This window comes from Suillus paluster, assembly GCF_016628075.1.
Source record: "Suillus paluster strain FC165 chromosome Unknown EDB91scaffold_108, whole genome shotgun sequence".
NCBI lineage: Eukaryota > Fungi > Basidiomycota > Agaricomycetes > Boletales > Suillaceae > Suillus > Suillus paluster.
In genome coordinates, this window is record NW_024537668.1 from 79,057 (window position 1) to 98,043 (window position 18,987).

The 18,987-nt window shown below is 47.6% G+C and overlaps 8 protein-coding genes across 8 annotated transcripts; 6 read left to right on the forward strand and 2 right to left on the reverse strand.

The window, feature by feature from the left end:
• Positions 1-854: 854 nt before the first annotated feature.
• Positions 855-2,444, forward strand: EDB91DRAFT_62858 (kinase-like domain-containing protein; the record flags this gene model as incomplete). The annotated part of the gene is made up of 3 exons (XM_041327939.1): positions 855-920; positions 970-1,188; positions 1,240-2,444. The coding sequence occupies 3 exons, from the start codon at positions 855-857 to the stop codon at positions 2,122-2,124; spliced, it is 1,170 nt and encodes a 389-aa protein (XP_041171246.1). The 3' UTR covers positions 2,125-2,444.
• Positions 2,445-3,103: 659 nt separating this feature from the next.
• EDB91DRAFT_1254446 (uncharacterized protein) lies at positions 3,104-4,332 on the reverse strand (the record flags this gene model as incomplete). Its single annotated transcript, XM_041323828.1, has 3 exons — positions 3,104-3,728; positions 3,782-4,068; positions 4,123-4,332. 3 exons carry the CDS (start codon positions 4,330-4,332, stop codon positions 3,104-3,106), a joined length of 1,122 nt encoding a protein of 373 aa, XP_041171247.1.
• A 1,821-nt stretch (positions 4,333-6,153) lies between these two features.
• EDB91DRAFT_1061732 (uncharacterized protein) lies at positions 6,154-6,706 on the reverse strand (the record flags this gene model as incomplete). Its single annotated transcript, XM_041314475.1, has 2 exons — positions 6,154-6,439; positions 6,498-6,706. Coding segments are annotated over 2 exons (495 nt in total), but the record flags the coding sequence as incomplete, so codon positions are not given.
• Positions 6,707-7,134: 428 nt separating this feature from the next.
• Positions 7,135-7,979, forward strand: EDB91DRAFT_62888 (uncharacterized protein). The gene is made up of 4 exons (XM_041327942.1): positions 7,135-7,207; positions 7,252-7,434; positions 7,651-7,772; positions 7,833-7,979. The coding sequence occupies exons 1-3, from the start codon at positions 7,193-7,195 to the stop codon at positions 7,729-7,731; spliced, it is 279 nt and encodes a 92-aa protein (XP_041171249.1). The 5' UTR covers positions 7,135-7,192; the 3' UTR covers positions 7,732-7,772; positions 7,833-7,979.
• Positions 7,923-12,034, forward strand: EDB91DRAFT_1254448 (uncharacterized protein; the record flags this gene model as incomplete). The annotated part of the gene is made up of 10 exons (XM_041323829.1): positions 7,923-8,001; positions 8,062-8,081; positions 8,135-8,149; positions 8,206-8,244; positions 8,303-8,331; positions 8,389-8,402; positions 8,455-8,486; positions 10,286-11,170; positions 11,230-11,494; positions 11,532-12,034. 10 exons carry the CDS (start codon positions 7,923-7,925, stop codon positions 12,032-12,034), a joined length of 1,881 nt encoding a protein of 626 aa, XP_041171250.1.
• Positions 12,035-12,657: 623 nt separating this feature from the next.
• EDB91DRAFT_1166610 (uncharacterized protein) lies at positions 12,658-13,330 on the forward strand. Its single transcript, XM_041320007.1, has 3 exons — positions 12,658-13,038; positions 13,069-13,214; positions 13,266-13,330. The coding sequence occupies exons 1-3, from the start codon at positions 12,720-12,722 to the stop codon at positions 13,302-13,304; spliced, it is 504 nt and encodes a 167-aa protein (XP_041171251.1). The 5' UTR covers positions 12,658-12,719; the 3' UTR covers positions 13,305-13,330.
• A 1,099-nt stretch (positions 13,331-14,429) lies between these two features.
• On the forward strand, positions 14,430-16,546 carry EDB91DRAFT_1339674 (uncharacterized protein; the record flags this gene model as incomplete). The annotated part of the gene is made up of 10 exons (XM_041325685.1): positions 14,430-14,459; positions 14,568-14,637; positions 14,929-14,938; positions 15,238-15,381; positions 15,407-15,430; positions 15,528-15,648; positions 15,868-15,964; positions 16,000-16,082; positions 16,155-16,370; positions 16,393-16,546. 10 exons carry the CDS (start codon positions 14,430-14,432, stop codon positions 16,492-16,494), a joined length of 897 nt encoding a protein of 298 aa, XP_041171252.1. The 3' UTR covers positions 16,495-16,546.
• Positions 16,547-18,467: 1,921 nt separating this feature from the next.
• Positions 18,468-18,750, forward strand: EDB91DRAFT_1030337 (uncharacterized protein; the record flags this gene model as incomplete). Its single annotated transcript, XM_041312703.1, has 2 exons — positions 18,468-18,600; positions 18,674-18,750. Coding segments are annotated over 2 exons (210 nt in total), but the record flags the coding sequence as incomplete, so codon positions are not given.
• Between the last annotated feature and the right edge of the window lie 237 nt (positions 18,751-18,987).

The following is an 18,987-nucleotide window of genomic DNA, read 5'->3' on the forward strand; positions in this document are numbered from 1 at the left end:
TGCATCTCGTCTCATGTATCCGCCTGCGCAGATCGATTTGTACAAGCTCGGTCTTGCCTTCATGCATCAGGCAGATCTCCTCCCATACTTCAGAGGCGGTCTCATATTTCTGCACGCACAGCAACAGTCGGTCCGTAATGGTACTAAAAATCTGTTGCTTGACCAGTGAGTTCTTTTGGTCATATTCGTCCATTTTCTTATCGTGCTCCTTGATCTCCTTCTGCATAGGAGTTGTGTCCTTCGGGAAGGGAAACGGCTCGGTTGCATGACCATCTGCATACCACATCAAACCTCTGGCACCGATCGCCGTCAATGTTTGTTCCTTGCAGGTAATCCAATTTGTGCCATCTTTGGCAAGTTTCGGGACGTTGAAGAGCGAGGCGGTTGTGCCGGGGAGCGTATTATCAACAGCCATGTCAGGGCTCATAACCTGTGGAGATTACATGCGAGTGGGAGCGGAGTAAGAACTAATAAGTAAGACTAGTCTCAGTCTCTGGAATAGAACTCTGCATTGACAAGACGTGTACCTAATAAGTAAGACTACTACGTTTCGTTAGCTTTGGTTAAGACAACTGTAAGGTATAGAAACTCACGTCTCAGTCTCTGGAATAGAACTGAGACGCTCGTCTGCAGGTACACTAAACTTTATACTGTAGGTTATTCTCTTATCTGGAATATTAGAATGAAACAAAGATTATCACTAGGTTCAGGGCCAACATCACTCATCCTTCATTCCTGGTCCATGCCTCTGCGCTCGGACCTTCTGCTGGTTGTGCTCGGACCTTCTGCTGGTTGCGCTCGGACCTTCTACTCATCATCCTGTGCCTGCTCTTCGGTCGTCTCGGATTCCAACAATGTTTACCTTCACTGTAGACGGACAGACGTTTTTTAATCCAGTCGTTCACAGAGACCTCACTGGTGTAAGGTCACTCATTTGTTCTATCCACCATACTAACGATCAACTGCAAGACCAATGTCCTCATCAGTAGTGATGGAACTGCATATCTTGCAGATTTTGGCCTTTCGGGAACCTTAACAAAATCGCCTGGCATGACGTATCTCGCGAAGATGAGCTGTCATCCAGGAGCAATGTGGTGGACAGCTCCTGAGCTTCTTTCTGGGGAAGACTCAGCTTCTGCGATCACCACTCAGAGTGACATGTACTCCTTTGGTAGCATCATGCTTCAAGTATGTAAGCCGTTTCCTTTTATTAATGCAGCTTACTAATTCGCCCTACAGGTTTTGACTGGAAGTGTCCCTTGGCGACACTTGACGAATGACACCGCGATCTTGCTAAAAGTGATTGAAGGAGAAATACATCCCCGTCCAGACAATTGTTGTGTCACCGACCAGTGCTGGAACTTAATGACTCGTTGCTGGTCTAAGTCACCCATCGATCGGCCTTCTGCTGAAGAAGTACTTCAATTTGTTAACAGCGAGCTCGCTTTGTACATTTGTGGTGATGCGAATGGTGGCAGACTGCACCCTGCCTTGGTTCCCGTTCCTAAAAATGCGCCTCCACTTGTTGGTCCGTCCCCTTCATTACCAACGCACCATGCAGAGAGCGAGAATTATAGCATCATATCCTCTGGACACCTCTTACCCACCCCCGATACCATGATACACAGTACCCCAACATCGTCTATATCCAGTGACAAGAAATGCCCAAATATAGCACCCCTGCATGTCTCATCACCATATCGCCATCCCAACCTTCACACCCCCGTTGTATTTTCGGCCATGTGCCAGTGGGATGCTCATTCCACTGAGCCTCATGGAGGTGCTTTGCACCCGTCTCCTTCGCAGAGCAGTCCTCTTCCAAATGGCAATTATGAACCATCACAAAATAATACAGGCGCTACGCGATACTGCAGGTCTCCAGAAGGATATTCAGCCCTTTTCACCACCCCACCTACCACTTTATTCCCTCCTTCTGAACTACCATTCTTGGGGCTTGATTGCATTTGCAACTATGGTTCTTCAGTCGGCATCGACCCAAATTCTGTCTGGCAGACTTTTGACGCTGGTGCATTTGGGTTCGACCCTGAATTACCCTTTACCCTTGGTGATGCTTCATCAGAGATCCTTGCTACCGCCTTAGAGCCTTTACAGGACACTTGCTAATTGTGTTTTCTTAGTCAAAATTTTACTTTTACCTCCTTTCCATCTATCGTAAATGATACGCAGTTCGGTGGTTGACTATATGCGGTGACTATATCACGAGACTGTGATGGGCTAAGTTAGTGATCGGAGTCTTCTTTTCTCCTACATGCCCTCGTTGATCTAGGAACAACATCATATGTTCACCACATATCAATCATGATGATGATGTGAACATAGCACTAAGTACCGGCACTAGTTCCCCACAGTTGCACCAAGTGCCAAGTTGAAACCATCTAAATGGTTTCGCAATCAACCAAGTCCGAACCGAATACCAGACAAAGTCAAAATCATTTTGAGTTTGTCGAGTCTAACTGAGTGTTTGGCTACTTTGTGTTGGCTCCTTTCAGAGTTCGTACGGAGTAAGACTCTAGCTGCTGGTGTAATTAGGTCCGTACTAAACTACGACCAAGTTATCAATATCATACCATGTAACGACAGCCAGTATCATCTTCCCTCCGGTCATGGTCAGCGTCATTAACAAGCTGAGAGGCAGCAATTGGCCCATATATTTTTTTACATTAATAGTACATCCCGAGTGGGTTTACTACACGGAGACCTCCGATGATCCTGACGGCAAGTCTTCCTCCAACATAGACTGTACGAATTTTGGCAAGGATTCTGCCATGTGTAAATTGATCTTCCAAAGGTTCACCAGTTGTCGAAATGATGTTGCTACTTTCTGCCACTGAAGATCATGGGAAACACCGGGCATTTGATACGAGGTGATATCAACTAGATTGGGAAACACCACAGCCAGGACAAACACAGGAAGTGCTGCTGTCGACACCTTCAAGTGTCCGACCTGCAGGTTTCGGAGAGCTGTTTGTTTGAGCCAAAAATGCCAGTTTCCGTCCAGTGCATCTTCACTCTCCCTGCCATGGGGGAGTGCCGGCCTTTGGGTGGCATCGAAAGTTAAATGTAGGACACGCAGCGATCTACATCACGAGGCTAATGAAAGCACGGCGGCGAAGGTGACCATGGATGTGACTGTTTCCTTGGAGGCAAATCGCAAATCGTGAATATCTGGCCAAGCAACTGCAGCATCCTCAAGACAGTAATTTCCTATGGCTATGAACTTGGCAGTCTTCAGCCCTCTAAACTTGAGCAAGGGCCGGAAAAGGTGGGAAGGAAGTGGGCTATAGAGGTTAAGGTCCTGATACAGGGGGCGATTATAGCTTTGAATAGAGATCTCTTCGAGTTCGAAGGATTGGCAAGACGCGTGAAGGGATAGTACGAACTTTCCGACTTCTGCCGGTGTAGCATATTTAGTGTACTTGATGCCAATGCTTGATAAGTGTGGGGTGATAACGCGAAGAAGGAAGGATGTGCAAAGTTGCATGCGATCAGCAATGAGCCCAAGGTGGTTGAGGGCGCTCAATTCAACTGGCGTATCCATCAATCGTGAGTCCTGCAGAACACCAGATCCTTCATGCAAAGTAAGTGCCAGGACTTGTAGAGAACGCAAGTGCCCGATATCAGCGATGCTATGCCCAGTCAGACACACATCACGGATTACGTCCAGGAGAATTAACTTTGCCAACTTGTTGAGAGGTAGGTCGATGCTTCTACCAGAAAGGCATCAACCAATTGCCCTACCTCATGCGCCGGGAGGCTTAACGGTACGGAAAAGGCCAGCATCTCTAATCTGGGCGAGAGGAACTGGTGAAGTAGCAAGAAGTTTGAACTAAACTCCATCAGATCAAACACTATTTCAAAATCCAATGTGACAAGGTTGGGAAAGAGCGAAGTGGGCGGAAACTGGGCGAGAAGTCGTTGTAGGATACAGCAATGCAGTGTTGGGGGGCACTTGGAATGGCCAATGAGGTTGCCAACGAGCTTGTGTATCATTGACGTGTTCATCCTGACACACTGCCATTCCATAGGTAGCGGCTCACGGGAAAAGTCCTGCAAACGGGAGGATAGTAAGCAGTGTCCTGTCATACGGCAAATACGACTCACAATGAGATTATCATCTCCGACTTTCCAGGTGTCTTGAGGCAGACACATAATGAGGGGTCCCAAGTTTGACTGTGTGCACCAGAGGGTATCGAGGGCGGGAGAAGAGATCGCAGAGCAAGTGCTTGCAAAGTTTATGACGTCTGTCGCTGACGACGTAACATTTTGTAAGATAGTGCAAACGATATCGTCGACTAGTAGAGCGCGATGCATGGTTAACTCGAAAGATGTTGGTGATGCTCGACTGTTTGCACAATCCTTCATATATAACTGCTGTTACAAACATCCACAGACCCACAGGGGTTCTGGCACCATGCTCTGTTCGGGTGGACGATCCACTTTTGGAGTTCATGGGTCTATTGGGAGCAGATACAAACCATTGTTCCACCAGTGGCACAGTCATTGTAAATCATGATGCTTTGGGCTCGTGCATTCACGGGTTCTTGCTGTTTTTGTCTGTGCACAAAACATATTATATCATGTATTTGCTAGATGTGTGGTACTTACTTACCGTGTTGGGGTGCAGCATCGCCAAAAGTACGATGAGTGCATAGAATTAAAACTTGGAAGCGTTACCGTTCACGTGGATTGACTTTAGGAGGAGGGCACCATATATTTACATTGTCCACTCTGCGCTTTGGTCATCCTCGGAATGGAGACAGTCAAAGAATTCTATGGGGTCAGTGCCAGAATTTATCAACTGTTCTCTGTCAATTGTGGCAATTGACTCTCGATCCAAGCAATGGTCAGGGTCCGATAGTTGCTGTGAAACACATAAAATCGATTGTTACTAGTAATCAGCAAGACTTGGTCGAGAGTCGACTCAAGAAATGTGACTTTGATGGGCCGTGACCGATTGTGGATTCAAGTAAGTAGTACTTACTAGTACTTGGTTACTTTCAACACCCTTGTTTCACCCATGTGTCAAACACGTGACTGTTTGTGATAAGTTGCAGTTTACAAGAAGTGCTGGTGAAATTTTTCGTAGTCAATCATGGCACGGACTCATTATTCAATTCTATAAGAAGGTAGAAATGATTTCCGGGATGTCATGGTCTGCCATGATATGGATAGGTGAGCTAAGAACATTGGCAAATGGGTTGTTGAGGATCTGCTTGGAACGTTCCGAACACATACACCGGGTACAGCCATTTTGAGTTAGCTTCAAAGTTGGTTTCAATTTCTGGTTTTGACTCTTGCCTCTGAATTACTGTTATCTTGCATCGGCATTCACCTTTCTAATTCTATTCTTTATGGCAAGAAGAAGCAAAATACGCTCGGGCGGCTCTTACAGGTGTTCGTGGCTCAGTCTGGCATTAGTCCCTATGCTAGGTCGGAAAATCATCCAAGTTCAATAGCTGTGACATCACCTCATACTAAGATACACCATGCACACAGCCATCTTTTTCTGAAGAAGATGATATCCAGGCATTAGTCAAAATGCCGTGTCTGCCCGTGTCTTCTCGCTAGTCTACTAGAGACAGTGGTCTAGCTGATTCGGAGGTTCCTCTATGGGCATTGCGATTGGTTACCTTGGACACCTTGGACAACCTTTCAGCGCAACCCTGCTAGTGCAGCAACGCAGCGGAGAATACAAGAAAATCACAGCAGATCACGATATCATTGTACGAGCGATAGACATAGCTTCTATATCCAACATGATGGACATCAGGACATGAGAGATATTGTAGCTGTAAGGACAGACATCTCCAAGGAGTTTTCTTGTACCCTGACAGTACCTGTATCCACAGATAACCGTACCGATATTGATACTGTTGTATTTCTGCTCATTCGCTTCAAATCTATTCATGCACGGCCCATCTGGCATCGCAGATAATGATATGGTTCAAGGTTCCCATCAAAGTGTTCGTGCTCCACAGAATATGCAGGTCATCGACTGCGGAGGGGAATACAACCACATTTGAATTATGACTTGTACGTGGATAAGATACTTACTGCACACTTTCATAGGTGCACAACGCGGAATCAGGAAAATGGTAATAGATGCCATCACTCCTTCACTCGCCAACAGTGTTACACTTCAGCGACCAAGACCGCACGGTACCTTACTTCTCCTTTCTCAAGCTTCTCCATCGATTTTTCTATGCCTGTCCGGGTCAACGGGAATTCCTGGACGATGGGCTTGATGCCATGAAGTGCTGCGAACCTCAACATCTTGACATGTGTTCCACATGAAGGACAGATGCTACCCTGGAGCGTAAGGCCATTGTTGACGAGCTGCATGTACGGCAAGGTGAGGGCATCACTAGACACAGTGAGCAGGTAGATCTTGGTGTGCGGCACGAGTATGGGGAGGTAACTGGAGATTATAACTTGTTAAACGATGAAGTAACATAGTCATAAAACAAGGTACACACAACTTCCAGTCAGGCTGCTGGGACGATGTGACAAAGAGGTGCTTGATGGGTGCCCCTATCTGCAGCTTCTCCACGTCCTTCGTCATGTAGAACTCACTTGCACCAAGCTGCATCGCCTCTTCCTTCTTGCTCTCTGTCCCCGAGAACACCACCACCTGGCAGCCCATCTTTGCAGCGAACTGAATAGCAAGATGTCCGAGGCCGCCAACTGAACAATCTGCCCGCTGGAGGAGCCTTTGAAGATGATGAAGTCAATACCTGTCATGGTGAATATTTGTTAAATTACGAAAAGCGTTGAATTGAGATGGGCGGGATAAAAGAAAGGAGTATGACAGAGACAGTAAGCCAATGGGGGTCTTTATTTGAGGAGGCTGACGTGATGAGTCATGGTTCTACTGGTATCCAGCTCCAACTCTGAGCATTGACGGTTTAAGTAGAATATCATTTCATTGAGTACAAGTCCAAGAGCGAGGTAAAGTACCCAGATTCTATCTTGAGCTGGTTTGCTCAAAAATCAATGAGTATCTGTTGGAAACTTAGCAGAAGCATTAAGTTCAGTGACGCGCGCTGAAGTCACGTGCCCTTAAAGTCAAGTGTATTGATACCCGGCTCACCAGGAGATGAATCAGAATACACACTGAATCTGATGCATATGCTTTGCTGATGCCTTTCAACAATGATTACTTAGTAACCGCATGGCATATGCACAAGTGGGTGAGCTGTAGAACGTTGGAAAACTGCTTACAAGACAAAGTTTGCTGTTCTGGTTGTTTTTCAGATCCTTCCAATTCCTTCGTACTGCGTCCTCCACCTCGTTCTCCTACCAGCAGCACATTGCCAATTTAGAGCCCACCCTAAACATATCAAACACGCTGCTCAGCCGTTCAAGTATCTAAACAGGCATACTGGATCGCTCATAGCGACGCATGAGTCTGAGGTATAAGCATTTGAACGGCGCGCGCTGTGCACGCTCGATTAGTATCTGACTGTAACACCAATCAATCAATTCCACACTGAACACCAACCAATCCCACCATCATGATCCCACCCCACCAGCCATCTCCGCCATATACGTCGCCGCCAAACTTCACCAACTGACTTCTTGAATCCCCACATGATGCATAGCTTCTGCATCCTTGATTTGCTCCTCGAGAAGCGGAGCATGTGTGGAAGAGTTGAGAAGGAATTGTTAGGAGATCTGGGGGGTTGGTGTCGTTCCTTGGTGTCGTTATAGCTCATGCACTGGCAAGAAATCGATGCTGTCACTGCATAGACGTATGTCGCGTTCCTATCTACATCATTTCCTACCCTACATATGACTTATCAAATGAACAGGTCAACTCCGAAATTTAAATACAATTATAAGCACGCACATCACAAGCTATATATACAAGTCTGCCACCACCCGACCCAATATTATCCGAAATGGCCCTCATCACCAACTTATTTACACAAGTGTCTCACAATAGAGTCCCACGTGCTCTGATAACCTTCTCCGCACCTGGTCTGTGGGCGTTTCCCTCGTGGTATTAAAGAACCGCTGGTATCCTTATGGAATTTCTAGCCCTCACATTCATACAAGAGGTAGAGGGATGCCACTACTGGAAGGGCCATCTCGCTAATGATGGTTTTTTTAGGTCGAGCTGATCTGGGTGAGCAGACTCCAACATCACAAAAACGGCATAAAAATACGATTAATTTGCCACAGAGGCAACGGTGGTCCCTCATGATGATTCTGTACCTCAGCGTATGTAGCTGGCATTTAAGCGCGATCAGCAAGTCGCGCTGACTCGAACATATTGTAGGTGCGCTACGGCGGAACCATATATGCTGTGTATGTTTGAAGGCTAAGCAATTGGTGTTGTACTGATCAGCCATCTTTCACAATCAGCATTAGTATACAGGGTATGCTTCCTCGCGTACACAATGTTTGTTTCTTCTGACTTGCAGGATACAGTCGGTGTTCCGACAATCTCGGTGACCAATACAGTAAGCACTCCACACTGATGATTGGCATTCCCGTCCAATCAACCGCATACTCGTGTAGGGGTGAGTGAGATTCTTGACGAGCTTGTTGGTTCAATATAAATGACTGCCACAGTTGTGAGTTTTTCTCAAGTGTGGGATTCTCTGAGGCTGATCGCTAAATGAATTCGCCAGGCGAGATGTGTATGTGGTACTAACTTGGATGATGGTAATCGTGACTGCAATGCTGAGCGGTGAGCTATGCAGCTGCAATACCTCATTGATATTGCGGGTACGGGTACGGTATTACCCATACTAACCCGCGGTATAGCAGCTTACCCGCAGTGTTGCATTTACCCGTGGGTACACATACAAGAAATACCAATACTATGTAGGTCTAATAACCTCACCCAACACTCTCGTCCTCTCATTTTCTTTTCTTCAGAGACTTCATGATCTTAGTAAGGTCATCGGGTGCTACCAGATTATAGTGGAGCCACGAGCCAAGGCAGAGGAATGGACGCGTTGATGACGGAGACAAGTGGTTTCGAGTGAAGTGTAGAAGGTGCTGGCCTTGCAAAAATACATGTTCGATTGCAGTCGAGGTAGCTATGGTATGTAACACATAAGCTTTGATGCTAGCGAGAGCGATGGTGCACAACCTACCAGGAATACTAAGGTAATCAAGTGCCATCCGGTGCAAATTCGGATACTTCTTTTGATTATGGACCCACCATTGCAGTGGGACTTTGACCTGTGGAAGGATAAGCTTAACACGTTTTGCAACATTGTCTGCTATGGGCTACAGAGATGACGATACATCTGAACGTGTTGAGGTAGACTCAGCGAGCGAGGCGGTATCATTGGCAGTAGACTGATTAACCATAATGATGGAATAAATGGAGTATTGAGAAATGTAGAGTCTGCATACCTTACTTTATACTGTTGAATCACCAAGTTGTAATCAGTGATAGTAATGTGTCTCCAAGACGGAAGAATATAAATATTGAAGCAGCAAGAAATAGGATCGAAGCAGCGGGTCACTGTTGCAGTCAACGACCCTCCGAAAAATAAGGATCGTAGTGAGTGGCGAATTCTTGTCATGTCCAACATATAACACCGTGGAGAAAATTCAGAGATACTATCGGTTACGGTCTATTTGTGACGAGCCTCCATTTCGTGAGTCACACTTTTGGGCATGGAAACGTGATGGCTTGTCACATGGTGTAACGGTATGTCACGAAATTCACCGCAAAAAAGTGTGACTCACAAAATGACGGTCCATCACGAATAGATCGTAAGGGATAGTAGCGCGGCCACCCGTGAACATACCCATACACCATACAAACACTGTACCCGTACCCGCCATACCCGTGACCCCCATACCCGCGGTGTGGCCCATACCCGTGCTATACCCTAATTCCACTACCATTCAACGAGCTGATCATAGTCCTACAACCGATTCGAAAATCCATCCATTCAATCCAAGCGGCATTGAAACATTACTATCACTCCACAGCTCGATCGTTCCCGAGCTGCCTAGCCTAATACCATTGAACACACTGACTGGACAGCCTGATGCCCAAACATAGCTTCATTGAAACAATTCAAGTTACAGCTTAGACTTTTATTCTTCAATCCAGCGTACGTCCCTCGTGATAGCCGTCGCCTATAAGATGTCCAACTGACACACTGTCGAATAGAGCTAGTATTTTCCCGACAATTGTGTCACGTTTTATCATCAATCCCTGTCGATGAGTGACCAGGATCAGTGTCAGTATCTCCTTCTCTTATCTCCTCTTGCGGTCTGACCTCATTGACAGTTCATCAGTCGTCTGAAGGACCTTGGGAGAAGCTGTGTCAGGTCGCTGTCCCGGGTGCTGAATATGACTCTCAAGATCGCCAGCCACATCCAAAATGTTTGGAAGGGGACACGGGTGGACCTTCTCAACTACATCTACAGATTGTTAGACAACCGAGAGAAGAGTCAAATCATTTGGCTGCATGGCACAGCAGGCGTCGGAAAGTCTGCTGTTGCGTTTACTGTAGCTGAAAGGATGAGATCTCTGAAAGTGATGGAGGAGACGAATATCGAAACAAGACTTGCGGGGACATTCTTTTTCTCTTGCAAGCACACACAATGCAGCACGACTGGACATTTCTTTGCGACGCTTGCCTACCAGCTTGCGAGAAATTTTCCCAGTGTCAAGATGCACGACAATGGAGCTATCCGCAAGGATCCTGTGCTTTTAGACCCCAGCAAGTGTCTTCAGGACCAGATGAAGGCGTTATTTCGTCAACCTCTCTCAAACCTTCAATGGAGACTGCGCGAGTGTATGCCTCCAATGTTTGTTATCGATGCCCTTGATGAATGTAAACCCAAAACCGTCGCTGAGCTGATCTCCCTTCTTGGCCAAGCTCTTCGTGATCCTGATCTTCCCGTGATCCACATTCTGCTCATGAGTCGCTTGGAAGAGCATATCCGTAAAGCCATCCAGAAAGAAGATATGCGCTCGCTGGTGTGCTCGATACCGGTGAACATTTCTGGGGAGGGCGTTTTTGGGACCATCTCATTAGACGGCACAGATGTTGACAACGACATCTATATTTTCTTGCAGCATTCCTTCAGAGACCTGCAAATTGTCATCCCGATTTCCCGCAGCCCTCCGCGGATGAGCTTGCACGCCTGGCGAGCTGAGCAGGCAGACGTTTCATCGTGGTGACTACGATGATGAAGTTTATCGATGATGGATACAATGATCCCCAGGCTCGGCTTGAGCTCTTGCTCAAGCTAACGAGTGAATTGCTGCCAGGAATGGAGGTGTACGAGTTATATGATCGCATCCTTTCCATATGTGCAGACCCAAAGCGGGCATATCTGCACTTGTCCGTTGTCGCGGCCCTTGCTGATCCTCTGCCTATTTCACAGATCTCCAAACTGCTTGGACCTGGCCAAGGCATGGACGTCGAGATAACACTGGCGCAGCTACAGTCCATCATGGATATTCCTACTGATAGCAGTCTCCCCATGAGTGTGTAGTCACTCGTCTGTTCGTGACTACGTTTCAGACCCCTCAAACTGCCGCCTGTCCGAAGTACAGTCGCAGGCATCTATCCCAGCCCACTTCCTACTCGCCGAATGCTCTTTCTGCTTGATGGTGCGAGACATACCAAAAAGCACGGCCCTTCTGGATGTGCTCTTAGAATTGAAGGAGCACAGCCAAACTGTGCAAACCCACGACCCCCAGAGTTTACAACAATCACTAGCCTTTATCATCGAGCCACCAGAGCCACTGCACGTTCTTACGGGTCTGCTATGGCTTTGGGGAGTTCGCGGTCCAGATTTGCGGTCCTGGCTAGAAACCCCGGATGGATATGCATGGCTGCAGACCCAAGGAGGGGATGACTGGTTGCAGATGGAGGAGGGGGGGAACTGGCTGCCCACTCGCAAGGGGGGGGGACTGGCTGAAGACACATGCAGGGAACACATGGCTACAGACCGAGAGCGGGGGAGAGTGGCTGCAGAGTGGCAGAGGGTGGATATGGGCTCAGAAATGGCGACATGTTGCTAGACACTCTAGCGAGCCAAAATGGCTAGACACCCAGAGCGAGCAAGAGTTGCTGGAGACAAACGGAGGGCAAAAGGGGCTGGAGACGGAGAGAGAGTTGCTGGACACCAATGGAGGGCAAAAGTTGCTGGAGATCAATGGAAGGCAAGAGTCACTGGAGACCGAGAGACAGTTGCAAGAGATCAACGGAAGACAAGAGTTGCTGGAGACCGAGAGAGAGTCGCTGCTGACCAACGGTGGGCAAAAGGGGCTGGAGACCGAGAGACAGCGAAAGTGGCTGGATACTCCAGAAAGGCGAGTGTGTCTATGGACCCCATGGGCCAACAGAGTGCGAGAGTGGCTGCAGACTGACGAAGCACAAGAGTGGCTGCAGACCAATGAAGCGCAAGAGTGGCTGCAGACCAAGGGAGGGCAACAGTGGCTGCAGACCGAGGGAGGGCAACAGTGGCTGCAGACCGAAGGAGCGCAACAGTGGCTGCAGACCGAGGGAGGGCAACAGTGGCTGCAGACCCAGAGTGGGGGGGGGGGGGGGGGGGGGGGGGAGTGGCTGCATAGTACTCCAGGAGGGCAAGACTGGCTGCGGACCCCGAGCACGCGAGAGTGGCTGCAGACATGGCAAGGGTGAAAGTGGCTGCAGACACAGAGCGGACGAGAGTGGCTACAGACGCCCCATGGTCAAGCATGGCAGATGACTCCAGCAGCATCTGTCTGGGTAACAATGGACGAATTCTCGAGCACATTAGAAGCCATCAGCAAGCACACAATCATCCCAGAAGTACCTTTACGGCCAGCTTTTCAAGTCATCAAACAGTTCAAGCACTTGCCGGATTTCTTGGGCTTTCCGGCATTCCTGGTATTTCAACCCCAGGATCACTCTACACATGCGTTCCAAAAAGATTGTCGTTTACCAGACATAGAGGTCATCTATGCTATGACGGCATTTGCATTTTTTGCAAAAGAAGCACGGGAACAAAGCCAATCAGCCTCTGACGCTCTGAAGTACGCATGTCAAAATTGGTCCTTCCATCTCTCGTGAGCTCCTAGTTCATGGGATGGCGGGCTCAACACTTTATTCAAGCTCTTCTGGGATCGTCACTTGCTCGCCTGGCTCGAAAGGCAGTGGTGCTTGAAAGGCTTGCGGTTTTGTCTCCTTGTTTTATCTGAAGGGCAGGAACTTGCAAGGGTGTGTGTTCTCGATTATTTTCGTGATTCAGCACCTGACCTGCGCATATAGGAACGCCTCCAAGCTCTGCCAGGGCCGTCTCAGTCATAATCTGAAGCTGTCGATTTTGTACATCCCATCATGCCATCTTGTTATTGCGCATTGATTATTTTCATACCATTCTTTTACGTTACTCCAGTGTCTTTAGCTTTCATTCAAAGTATTTCCAGTAGATCCTCCGTTTCCAAGTCTCACTCACTACGCCAGCAAACTTACCATATATAGTAGTTCCACGTACCATAGATTCGCTACGCTCGTTTCTCTCCCTTCCCCAGTCTCTTTTACTGTCGACTGGGGTAAGTCATAGTCTAGCTATATACACATTCCTTACTGATGTACCCCAGGACTTACCAAGTCCTGTCTATTTAGACGTGCGATGCCTTTTATATATCAGGACTACTTGTTGTGTGGGTGTATACAGCACCTCACGATACACCACAACTGCCAGCGTACAACAGGTCAACACTAACGGCACCAATAGATTGTGAAAAGGTAAAATGTGCACTAAGTAGATTGTCGCCGCCGTGAGGCACATGCACTCCTCACGCACTGGTTCTCAAACTGTTGTTTGATGCCCGCATAACCTGCCCAGTCGACTCGATGTAAATAATACGAGTCACCTCCGCTACCCCATGAAACGCTGCCAGAGCAGTAGGATCATTCAGAGACATCAAAGATCGCACTTATATCATCCACCTGGGAAATTCACATGAAATAAAATCTATGAAGAAAATAGGCATCGTCACTAACGTTGCGTTCAGTAATACGTGCGTTGAGAGAGGAAATGAATGGCTTCAAGGAAATAACAATATTAATGGCGCCCTCTTTTAAATCAAGAAACCGTGGGCGTACATTAATGCTTCGTTTACTGTAATATGATCAATATTTTGAGGCACAAATAAAGAAATTCACTGAAGTCTGACGCGACTGCTGGAACACCTTATTATTAACCAGCACAACATCCACCTGAGGTAGCAACTCAGTGACTCTTCGACTAGTCAGCATGTCTCCTTTAGGGTTCGGGATAAAATTAATTGACGAATTATTAGCCTGCTTTTTAGCCAGGTGGCTCTTGGGGAGTTATTAACTAGCCGCGTGACTGTTGCTCTACAAAACGACATGCAGCTTGCCATTTCATTAATGGGGGGTTAATATGTTTTGCGATTTTGTCCCAAAATGCAAGTAGCCAGAAGGGGTATCTATAAGGTGAGTTGGTGTGAGCGTAAATAACAGAGCATTTCCCAGTGCCCCGGGCCTCTGACGCTATGCGAATGAGTGCCGTAATGATTGACTCCGTTGGAATTGGTAATGAAGATAGGAGAGCGTGACCAGTTGGGATGGGGTGTGGGGGTTCTGAGCAGAAGTATTGCTGAATGTTCGGCAGGTTGGCCTGAGGGGTGGAAGTGACAGATGGAATCGCAAATTCGATGAATGCAGAGATGGGAAGGTCTGAGGGAGGGAAAAGTGTTGCAGTCAGGGACTCCGGAATGTCGGAGTACATCGGTGTCCCAGATGTATAATCACTGGGACACTCAGCGTCGTCGTGCAGCTCGATGACATCCATAAGGGTGATGCCTTGCATGGGTTGAAAATTTGAAGGACCTAAGGATTATCATTGAACGCGCGGCCGGGCTTGCACCAATTAGAAATTTTGAAATAATTATATGGTAACTAGTTCATTATATGTCAGTAGAATTTAGCCTCCCGACACGATTCCTGACCTGATTGACGGTGTACCTCTGATATATGACGCACAGGCAGCCATCGGGAGTTCTTAGCATCATTAGCATGATGACTTCTGGGATCGAATTATTAGCGTGTTATTAGCTTGCTAATATCCCGCTAATTAGCACCCAGCTAATAAGCAACGAGTTTTCTCCCGAACCCTAGTCTCCTTCTTCAAACTCCACCTCTCTTATCGAAAGTCCCCACATCCTACACCGCTTCTTAATCTACCTTAGCTGCTCTCTCCCCACCTCCGCAGGAGTAGGCATCAGCTCAATTCCGTAGCTTCTGCAGCACGTTTCCAGGCTCGCCTACACGAGCACATTTCCCACCCCACATCCCAAGTCCAAAAACAAGGAGTCTTTGTGGAGATGTGTAGCAGCAATGATATCCGCGATTATCTGTACGTATTTTCCCCACAAGCGTAGCCAGTTCCTGACCGCCTGCGCCAGGTACGTCGACGAAGCGCAAGCCAACGTTCTGATCGACGCACTCTGTAAGTAGCTATCACTTCAATGACGAAGATCCCTTTTGAACTTTCTGTTGTAGTCTTGAGGCAACTATGCAGGAATCCAGACGGTTTGTTCTGGGCTGGAGATACCGCACAGACAATCTCTACCGGGAGTTTTTCAGGTTCGACGATCTGAAAGCGTTCCTCTACTGTGTGGAGGTCAGCGAACAATAACTTATCTTCCGGGTCCGAATTGATATCTTCTTACAGCAGCAAAATGCTTCTGTCAACTCCGCTGTAGCATCTCTCTTCCAGCCCACGATGTTTCAATTGGCAATCAACTACAGGTCACACGGGGGCATCGTCAACTGCGCCCACTCTGTGATCGAAATCATCACAAGATTCTGGCCCAACACAATCAATAACCTTCAGCCATAGCTATGCGCCATTCGACCCGTGTTGCTCCGAGTTCCCGAACCGCTGAGTCCAGCAGCTCCAAGCGCAAGGAAACGGAACCTTTGCAATCCTCCGGCAAGTGAGCCAAGGTCGACGACACGGACCCCCAGCTAGATGTAACTGCCCAGACAGGATTCTACGCTGCTGAGATGTTCGCAGCCAATGACGCAGTCAATAATCTCCTCGATATTGTTGTTGTCGGTCTGTTGTTCTCCCATTTGTTTAATGACTGTATTTTTACCATGGCTTTCGCAGATAATGTTGTCTAGGTCCGGTATCACGATCGGCAGGGCATCAGTCAATGCTCGGGCATCGACTTCATCGACGATCTCCCCCGATTCATAGTGCTGTTTTATGCGTTTCAGCGATTCAAGCTCGAGGATTGGGGTCGAAACAAGCACTTCAAAGAAGTTGAGAAGGAAGCTTTGCAGAAACTCAAAATTGGAGACGTGGATCTTGTGCTGCACACCAGCGACGAAGACAGAGTGACTCACTACGGACTGAAAGGACGAATATCTCACCAAGAAATCCAAGAAATTCCCGGGCGTCCAAGAAGATTGGATTGTGGTCAAAATCTTCTTGGTAGAGGAGCAACAGATTAGTGTATGAGTGTACGTGGGTGGTATATATACGTTTTCGAATGGTTAACTAGGCCGGAATCAGCGTGAAGAGCATATGGTGAATTGAAAATACTCGGTCCAAGAAAGGGATCATGAAGTGTGAGCATAAGGTAAGATTGTAAAAGGAAATGAAAATGGAAGCTTGTATCTGCGTAACTCGGATGCGAAGAGTAACGGAGCCACGTCGTCTTCGCTTTGAAGCATGATCGGTGCGTAGAGGATATGCAATCCTTACAGGTACATGACGCACGAGTGACGAACAATCTTCTGCCAAACAAAACAAGGAGGCTATAGCTGCGCGTGCTCAAGCGCTCAAGCCTCGAGCTTCCTATCACAAGAATCTACGTGTTTCGTGCAATGGAAATGACGAGGTGAAGTGGCAGCAACGTGTTGCTGGCAGAATGCTTCTGCTGGCAGTAGGTCGGAGGCTATTGGCAGAAGTCGGCACAGAAGTCACCGTGAATCATGACGAAAACAGCAAACAATATACAATGGTTGATTATCACCTGAACCTCGTCAGATCTCATCAACGTAGCATTTTGTACACTCTTCTCGTCAGCTCCCGACAACGGATTCGAGCTGGCATTGACCTTGTTTCGCAAGGTGTCATTTTGTTCCATGCTAAATTGCCGGTAGACCTGACTTCCCAGGGTGATGGTCGGACCGTCTGTAAGAACTAAGAATTTACAATATCTTAATTAGTGGCACGCTGGCATTGCAGATACCATCTGTTCGAAAGGGGATTTCAGGTTAGGAAGGTTTTTCTTGCATCGCCATGAAGAACAATATCCAGCACATAAAGGCAAGCCGTCTTCCTCCTGTCCCCTTCAGATTTATGTGATCCCATATCACATCCTCACAAACAATGCGCTTATCCTTTGTCCTCGCCATTGCTGCTGCTTTGACAACATCAATATCTGCCAGTGACGCTGGCAGTGAGAATTGTCCTTTCTTTTGCAAGCATGATAGAAACTGCATCGACTGCATTCCTGACTATGGATGTGTGAGTATGAGTAGTTTGCGTTCTGAATTTAAACACATGACTGACCAGCGTGGTAGTTCTTATTTATATGCGACAACTGGTAATCGATAAGCGGCTAGTGTGGTGTGTTGTGTTTCTGCTTTCGCATCGGTTCAGTGTAGTTTATGGCGCCAGGCGCGAGTTACTAGTAATCTGTTGCTGAGTCGATCAACGTGTTCGCTTCTGAACAAATCTTACTGCCGCTCGAGCAATGGAGATCTTGGAATAGCTTGAATGCATAGAATACGACTGAAGTACCTACGACGCAGTTTTGCAGTCTTGTTGTAAGCTTGAACATAACCCTAGACTGAGCCCTCGATCATCGATGACACCATAACTCCTCCCATCATAAGCGCTGTTTGCTGGGCATCGTTTTGGCCTGCACTGAGCCGCTGGGGTTGATCACGATCCCATTAGATGGTGGTATATCGTCGTCGTCGTCGTCGTCGAATTGCGGAAGCTCAAGCTCAAGAGCCAGCAACGACACTTGCAAGTTGTGGGAGTGCTCACTGCTCACTACTCAACGTCAACGCTCACGTGACGTGACAACTTCGACTATGACTACTGTACTGCTTATAAGTTACCCCCATGCGACTGGGTGCCGTGCGTTGCACAAAATTGAAGAAAGTCTTAGAAGTGAGCATGAGTAGTTTGCTTTGCATCCTGGATTCAGTACTCACCGGTACCCCTTGCGCCTTATTCAAATAATACTAACAACCTGCCGGCGCAAAGGTTTGCAACATGCATGACTTCCTAGTCCAGCCAGCATCCGGACAGTCGCGGCGAGTCGTGTTTCTGCTTTCGCACTTGCCTCATAGACGGACTCTGGTCATAAAAGTCTACCCTTCACGTTTCAGTAAGCTATTTCCTTTGATCCCGAGGTTTCTGCCGATGGTAAGTATGTCGCCACGATTTCAACGACATATGCCCATGCTCACAATACATCAAAGATCGCCCGTATCCAAAACTCCATATCCTATCTGAAGCGAACGCAAGAGGAACTTCAGGAATATGCAGAGGACCCGGACGTAGTGCAGGTACTCAAAGAGGATAACGAAATGTTGTCAGAACAGCGTAAGTAGTCCATTGACCTTGCTGCACTTATTAGGATCGGCATTCGGCGCGCGCACATACAGAGCATCACGAGATGAGCGAATATTAATGCTCAAGCTGGCGCTCCCCCATAGAGGAGCATCGAATGCTACTAGCACTCACGGTGGATTTCCGACGTTCTATGTCATGTTTAATTGTCGTCTTGCACCAATTATTTTACACACTCCGTTGGACAGACAGGATGTTAGTGAGTCCGTCCTTCAATCACCGCTACCCTCCAACATTCCCGAGTTCATTGGCTCCCCAGTCTCTCCCCAGCCGGACCTGCTACTAGGCGACACGCATCCTAGACATCGCTTTCCCCTTATCACTCAGGAGTTGGGAGTCCGACTCTTGCGGCTTTCGGAT

Excerpts from the sequence above, each read along its gene's own strand:
- EDB91DRAFT_1166610 (XM_041320007.1), top strand. The coding sequence starts at position 12,720 with ATGACTCCAGCAGCATCTGTCTGGGTAACAATGGACGAATTCTCGAGC. Across the intron at positions 13,039-13,068 it reads TGACGCTCTGAAGTACGCAT|CTCCTAGTTCATGGGATGGC; the intron begins GTCAAAATTGGT and ends ATCTCTCGTGAG. Across the intron at positions 13,215-13,265 it reads AAGGGCAGGAACTTGCAAGG|GAACGCCTCCAAGCTCTGCC; the intron begins GTGTGTGTTCTC and ends CTGCGCATATAG.
- EDB91DRAFT_62888 (XM_041327942.1), top strand. Across the intron at positions 7,435-7,650 it reads TAGCGACGCATGAGTCTGAG|AAGCGGAGCATGTGTGGAAG; the intron begins GTATAAGCATTT and ends TTGCTCCTCGAG.